The sequence below is a fragment of the Myotis lucifugus genome, unplaced genomic scaffold, assembly GCF_000147115.1.
Source record: "Myotis lucifugus unplaced genomic scaffold, Myoluc2.0 scaffold_1401, whole genome shotgun sequence".
Lineage (NCBI taxonomy): Eukaryota > Metazoa > Chordata > Mammalia > Chiroptera > Vespertilionidae > Myotis > Myotis lucifugus.
In genome coordinates this window covers 1-7,720 of record NW_005872449.1, presented here as the reverse complement: position 1 = coordinate 7,720, position 7,720 = coordinate 1, and the positions used below count along the sequence as shown (strand labels likewise).

At 47.4% G+C, this 7,720-nt stretch overlaps 1 protein-coding gene across 1 annotated transcript in view; it reads left to right on the top strand.

Moving 5' to 3' along the window:
- LOC102418748 (zinc finger protein 667) overlaps nt 1-5,044 on the top strand; it is a 51,130-nt gene extending 46,086 nt beyond the window's left edge. Inside the window, 1 exon segment of the mRNA XM_023748438.1 lies at nt 3,745-5,044. Coding sequence (XP_023604206.1) covers nt 3,745-4,714 — 970 coding nt within the window. The 3' untranslated portion in view covers nt 4,715-5,044.
- Nucleotides 5,045-7,720: the final 2,676 nt, after the last annotated feature.

Genomic DNA, 7,720 nt, shown 5'->3' with positions numbered 1-7,720 from the left:
CTTTTTTTTTTAAAAAAAAAACAAAAAACAACCTTTTTAGGACCTCGCTGGTTGTGGCTCAGTGGATAGAGTATAGACCTGGACTGAAAGGGTCCTGAGTTTCCATTCTGGTCAGGGCACATGCCCCGGGTTGGCGGGCTTGATCCCCCAATGGGGGGGCATGCCGGGGGGGCAGCTGATCCCATGATTCTCTCTCATCATTGATGTTTCTATCTCTCCCCTCTCTTTTCCCTCTCTGAAATCAAATAAAAATATATATTTTTTAAAAACACAAAAAAGAAAATAGTTTTTAAAAAAAGAACATTGCCTAACTGGTTTGGCTCAGTGGATAGAGCGTCGGCCTGCGGACTGAAGGGTCCCAGGTTCGATTCCGGTCGGGGGCATGTACCTTGGTTGCGGGCACCTCCCCAGTAGGGAGTGTGCAGGAGGCAGCTGAATAGATGATTCTCTCTCATTGATGTTTCTAACTCTCTCTCCCTCTCCCTTCCTCTCTGTAAAAAATCAATAAAATATATTTTTGGAGGAAAAAAAAATTAAAAAAGAAAGAACATTGAACTCACACCCGTGTTCTCCCGTCATCTGCTGGCTTCAGGGGCCTCCAGCCCCAGCCTTTTCCTGCAAAGACTCCCCCCACCTCCTCTCCTCCCACCGAGAGAGGTTCCCGTGGGGTTCGCATGTAACACACCTGCCCGTTGTTGCAGGGGTCAGACCTGTTCAGGGATGTGGCCGTCGTCTTCTCCCGGGAAGAATGGGAGTGGCTGGCGCCTGCTCAGAGGGATCTGTACAGGGACGTGATGTTGGAGACTTACAGCAACCTGCGCTCGCTGGGTAAGGGCGCCTGGTCTGGTAGGTTGGAGGGTACCCGTGGGTGGAGGAGTTCCTGCCTTGTCAGTGTGAGGGGTTAAAGGGCAGCTCCCTGGGCTGAAGCTACGTTGTCACCAGGTCTTGGGTGACTGTCAGGTCGTCCCCTGTCCCTTCCCACTATGGCCTCTCATCCTCGATGACCAGGTCCTGGGCCTGAGCTCTGGGGCCGCACCATCACCGGGCGTCGTGTCTTCTCGCATCCAGATCTGGCCATTTCCAAACCTGATGTGATCGCCTTCTTGGAGCAAGGCAAGGAGCCCTGGAGGGCGGTGGAGGCAGCGGCGGGAGGCCTGTGCCCTGGTGAGTGAGGCGCGGGGGGGAGGAGGGACACCAGCGCAGGTAACCGTCCAGCAGGTGGGGAGGAAGCCGGCCCTTTGAGGTGGAAAATAGTTCCTCTGAGTCGCCAAGCTCAGAGGTCAGGCCGAGGAGGTACCTTCGGTGGCTTGTCAGCAGCACTTGACAGCAGCTCCTCCCTGGAGCATCTCCTGTCTCTTGCCCCTGCCAGCTCTCTAACCCCCTCGACCCCCATGGTGGGTCCTCTCACCGTCTTTAGGTTTCAGGCTCAGACTCGGCCTGTTCCTTCCTGTTTATCTCCCTTCCCCAGGACCTTCTCTGCTGCCAGGCTAAACACCACCCATGCTGGGCTTTCCAGGATGGCGCGGCTGGTGCTACACGGCCATTGGCATTTAAATGAGTTACAATGGCCCTGACTGGTGTGGCTCAGTGGATAGAGCGTCGGCCTGTGGACTGAAGGGTCTCAGGTTCGATTCCGGTCGGGGGCATGTACCTTGGTTGTGGGCACGCCCCCAGTAGGGGGTGTCCAGGAGGCAGCTGATAGATGTTTCTCTCTCATAGATGTTTCTAACTCTTTATTCCTCTCCCTTCCTCTCTGTAAAAAAATCAATAAAATATATTTAAAAAAAATAAAAATAAATAAAAAAATAAATGAATTACAATGAGCCCGGCCGGCGTGGCTCAGTGGTTGAGCGTCGACCTATGAACCAGGAGGTCACGGTTTGATTCCCAGCCAAGGGCACATGCCTGGGTTGCAGGCTCCATCCCCAGTAGGGATTTAATTTTTTTAGTAACCTCCATGCTGTTTCCCAAAGTGACTGCCCCATCGTACGTTCCCACCAGCAGGGCATGAGGGCTCTCGTTTTCCCACATCCGTGCCAGCTCCTGTTACTGTGTTCTTTGGTGTGTTTTTCTTCTTTTTCAATAGTGGCCGTCCTCATAGCCACGAGGTAGGATCTCATAGTTTCGATTTGGATTTGTCTAGCGATTGGTGATGTTGAGCATCTTTCCATAAGCTTATTGACCATTTGTGTATCTTCTTTGGAAAACTGTATATTCAAGTCCTTTGCCCATTTTTTCATCGGGATGGGTTGCTTTTGTCATTGAGTTGTGGGGGTTCTTTATATAGTCTGGATATGAACCCGTTATCCGATATATGATTCGCAGATATTTTCTTCCATTCTGTACGTTGCCTTTTCACTCTGTTGTTTCCTTTGATGCCCAGTTATTGTTTGATGTCGTCCCATTTGTATATTTTTGCTTTTATTGCCTGTGCTTTTGGTGCCATCTCTAAGAAAGTGTTACCAAATGCGATGTCATAAAGCTTTCCCCTCTTTTTCTTCTAGGAGCTTTATAGTTTTAGATCCTGTGTAGGTCTTCCATTCATGTTGAGTTAATGTTTGTATTTGGTGTGAGGTAAGGGTCTTGCTTCATTCTTGTGTATGTCGATATCCAAGTTCCTCAGCACCGTTTATGGAAAAGACTGTCCTTTCTTCATTGTGTGGTCTTGGCACCCTTGTCAAAGATCATCTGACCACTCACGTGAGGGTTTATTTTGGGGCTCTTTCTTTTGTTCCGTTGGTCTGCATATTTGCCTTTAGGCCAGCACCACACTGTTTTAATTACTATAGCTTTGTCATATGTTTTGAAGTCAGGAAATGTGAGTCCTTTGTTCTTCCTTTTCAAGATTGTTTGGCTATTTGAGATCCCTCAAGTTCTGTATGAGGAAACCAGAGCATTTAATGCTAAGACGATACATAAGATTTTTAGACATTATTTCTTTGGTTGTCCAAATAATTAACTGTCACATACTGTGTCTAGGCCTTGGCTGGGTAGCTCAGTTGGTTAGAGCATCGTCCCGATGTGCCAGGGTTTTGGGTGTGATCCCCAGTCAGGGCACATACCTAGGTACTGGGTTCGATCCCTGGTTGGGCACGTATGGGAGGCAACCAGTCAATGTTTCCCTTCCTCTCTCAAATCAATGAAAATATATCCATGGGTGAGGAGTAAAAAAAAAGATAGAGGCCATTTCCAAGCACTACTCTTACAACCTTCTTGATTACCTCACTCATCTCATTTATGGCGTTTCCTCTTTCTCCGTACGATTTGCCCAGTTCCTCAGTAGCCACGTTCAGGAGCTTGTCGGCATTATCTTCAGTTTTTACTAGACAAGTTCCCTTTTCTGCAAAAGGAAAAAAACGAGAAGCATACTTGCTCTTTCGTTCTTTTTCAGCCTTGGAGGCCAGGTCTGAGACTAAGGTGTCACCTCCAGAGCAGCCTGTTTGTGAAGGACACGCGACCCGGTGGGCGAGACCGGAAAGCCTTCCGAGTTCCGGTCTCGAGTGCTCGAGTCTCCCAGACGACTGGGAGTGCGGAAGCCAGTCTGACGGACAGCGGGGGGATCCAGATGAACATCTGAGTCACGTGATCGTCGGGCCTGAAGAAATGCCCCCTCTCAGGCCCGCAGGCGTCCCTTACTTTCTGTGGGAAAGTCCATCCAGGGGACGAGCCCTATGACTATGACGGATGTAGGGAAGCCTTCTGGCCAGAGGACTTCCTCCTTCGCCGCCAGGGAATCCACGCCAGCGAGAAACCCTATCAATGTAAGGAGTGTGGGAAGGCCTTTAAGTACGGCTCGCGCCTGGTTCAGCACGAGAACATCCATTCTGGCAAGAAACCCTACGAGTGCAAGGAGTGCGGGAAGGCCTTCAACTCGGGCTCCAACTTCATTCAGCACCAGCGGGTCCACACCGGCGAGAAGCCTTACGCGTGTCAGGACTGCGCCAGGGCCTTCGGCCGGAGCTCCCAGCTGATCGAACACCAGCGCATCCATACCGGCGAGAAGCCCTATCAGTGCAAAGAGTGTGGCAAGGCCTTCAATCGGATCTCGCATCTGAAAGTCCATGGTAGGATTCACACGGGGGAGAAGCCCTACGCCTGCAAGGAGTGCGGGAAGACCTTCAGCCACCGGTCCCAGCTGATCCAACACCAGACTCTTCACACTGGCAAGAAACTCTATGAATGTAAGGACTGCGGGAAGGCCTTCAATCAGGGCTCCACGCTCATCCGGCATCAGAGAATCCACACGGGCGAGAAGCCCTACGCGTGTCAGGCCTGCGGGAAGGCGTTCCGGGTGAGCTCACAGCTGAAGCAACACCAGAGAATCCACACGGGAGAGAAACCCTACCCGTGCAAGGCGTGCGGGAGGGCTTTCAAGCGGGTCTCGCACCTCGCTGTGCATTACAGGATCCACACGGGGGAGAAACCCTACACGTGCCAGGCCTGTGGGAAGGCCTTCAGCCACGGCTCCCAGCTGACTCAGCATCAGGTCGTTCACACCGAGGAGAAGCCCTTTGACTGTAAGGACGGGGGGAAGACTTTCGATCGTGGTCCCGCTACTCTTCGACGTCGGAGAAGGCAAAGTAGAGAAACACAGGTGAATGTGATAAACGTAGAAAAGCCTTCCATCAGCGCTTACCCCTTGTTGATCATCAGAGAACTTATGTTAGCAAGCAGCCATAGGAATGGAAGTGATGGGGAGAGCCCATTGGCTTAGGCTAGTCATGCAATCGATGAATGGAAGAAATGGGGAGAGCCCATTGGCTTAGGCTAATCATGCAATCAATGAATGGAAGTAATGGGGAGAGCCCATTGGCTTAGGCTCGGCATGCAATCCATGAATGGAAGAAATGGGGAGAGCCCATTGGCTTAGGCTAATCATGCAATCAATGAATGGAAGTAATGGGGAGAGCCCATTGGCTTAGGCTCGGCATGCAATCCATGAATGGAAGTAATGGGGAGAGCCCATTGGCTTAGGCTCGGCATGCAATCCATGAATGGAAGTAAGGGGGAGAGCCCATTGGCTCAGGCTAATCACAGCTTCCTCCTTTCATCTTGGAGAAGGACGAAGAATACAACAAGCCAGAATGCCTTCATTCAGAGCTGTCCTTCCTCCCGACTCATAAATTTCATACTGAAGAACATTTTTTATGGGTATAAATTGTTTAGATCGTGATTATCAATGAGGCAGGGAAATTTTGGAAAACGTTTTGTCTCATACATTCTTGATTCACCTTTTCTAACAACCCATGTAATAATTTTAACATTAGCCAAAGGTTTAAATTGCCTTGGAAATTGAAAAGAAAAAAAAAAGGAAACAGCCAAATGACTCTTGGGTTAACAAGGAAATAAATCATGCAGTTTTAATAAATGGCAAAGAGAAAAATGGCAATGAGAGGTTGGCCAGGTCGCTCAATTGGGTGGAGCATTGTCCCGATACACCAAGGTTTCCGGTTTGATCCCCTCAGAACACATACAAGAATCAACCAATGAATGCATAAATGAGGGGGGGGGGGAATCCATGTTTCTCTCTCTCCCTCTCTCTCTCTCTCTCTCAAATAAATTTTTTAAAGAATGACAGAGTTTTTTACATCCCAACAGACTTTTAAATGTGAGACATGAAAACCTATAAGATTATACTCAAATATATTAACTGTACTATTCAAGAAACCAGAAGAGAGGACACCAAACATCGCTATGAAGAAAGAACAAATTATTACAAGACGATGAAGTAGAAAATGGTCGTCTTACAATAGTGTGAGTTTTTATTTCTTCCAGACCCAGGAGTAAACTAATTTTAGGTGATGGTGTCTTAACTCCCACCTCATTTGATTGTTTGGGGTTATTTTTATACCTTCTGTCACGGATGGAGGGGTTGGTTGCCTGCCTTAGAATCTGAAGGTGTCAGGTGCCGATTTTCAGCCTCTGCAGCTCAGGATGGCCTGTCTGTTCCAGGGGCCTGTGGGCTCCTGGGAAGGATTCTCCTCCTTCAGAAGAGACGTGGATTAGGAAGACTCCCTCTCCTCTCACTTCTGCTCTTAAACATTTTCCTCTGAGACATGACGCCCGGAGCTACTGCAGCCATCTTGGGACCAAAAGACAAAACAGAGAAGCTGGCTCAACAGCCCTGGCAACACTGAGCAAGGAGACCACTTCTGAAACTTTCTTTGATGCCTTGTTCTGTGAGGAAGAGAAACCTTTTTCTGCTAAAGTTGATAGGTAACTGTGGCCTAGAAGTCAATACCTACTTTTTAAATTTTGACATTTTTCTTTATGGCTAAGTACGAGTTGATTTCTGTATATTTCATAACACACACACACATATACACACATATTTATTGTTAATCCTTACCCAAGGATATTTTTCCATTGCTTTTTTAAAAATATATATATTTTATTGATTTTTTTACAGAGAGGAAGGGAGAGGGATAGAGAGTTAGAAACATCGATCAGCTGCCTCCTGCACACCACCTACTGGGGATGTGCCCGCAACCAAGGTACATGCCCTTGACCAGGGTCGAACCTGGGACATTTCAGTCCGCAGGCTGACGCTCTATCCACTGAGCCAAACCGGTTAAGGCTCCATTGGTTTTTTGAGAGAGTGGAAAGCAGGAGGAAAGATACAAAAAAATTGATGTGAGAGAGACTCACTGATTGGTTGCCTCCCACATGCACCCCGACCAAGGTATGTGCCCTTGATGCAATGGAACCCAAGACCCTTGAGTCCACAGGCTGATGCTCTACGCTCTGTCCACTGAGCCAAACTGGCTAGGGCTGTGTGTGTGTGTGTGTGTGTGTGTGACATAAGATTCTATTTATTTATGCCTGTAAGTTATAGTGATAAATTTTCCCTGGTCTTGTATTATTTGAAATATTGTTTCAGAATTCCCTAAAATTGAACTTTTTTTTTTTATCAAGATCATGAATTTCCAGAAATTTTTACTTTTTAATTTATGTTTGACTGTTACTTAAGCTCTATTTATGAACCATACCATTTATCATTATGTAATATCCTATTCTGCCAGGTATAGTGGTCAACAAACCAAGTCTGGCCTGCTGCCTGTTTTTATAAATAAAGTTTTATTGGGATACAGCCATGCTCATTTATTTAGTTATTGTCTACAACCGGCAGAGCTGAGTGGTTGGAGGAAGACTAGTCACAAAGCCTGCATTTGCTGTCTGAAGATAAGTTCGCAACCTGGCTGGGGTAACTCTGTTGATTGGAGCATTGTCCCATACACCAATGTTACGGGTCCAATCCCTGGTCAGGCACCTACAAGATTCAACCAATGAATGCATAAATATGTGGGACAAATAGATGCTCCTCCCTATCTCTAAAATTAAATAATTATTGTTTATCATACCTTAAAAATCACTTGAACATATGCACAATGTGGAATTTGGATGTTTCCCTTTTTTAAAAATATATTTTATTGATTTTTCACAGAGAGGAAGGGAGAGAGATAGTGAGTTAGAAACATCAATCAGCTGCCTCCTGCACACTCCCCACTGGAGATGTGCCCGCAACCAAGGTACATGTCCTTGACGGGAATTGAACCTGGGACCCTTGAGTCCGCAGGCCGACGCTCTATCTGCTGAGCCAAACCGGTTAGGGCTGGATGTTTCTCTTTTTAAAGGAAGTGTGAACTAAAATGTCACCTTGGAGCTGGAGTGAAAAGTTTCTTATTTCTTTTACTACCAACTAATCAATTCGCCACTTCCC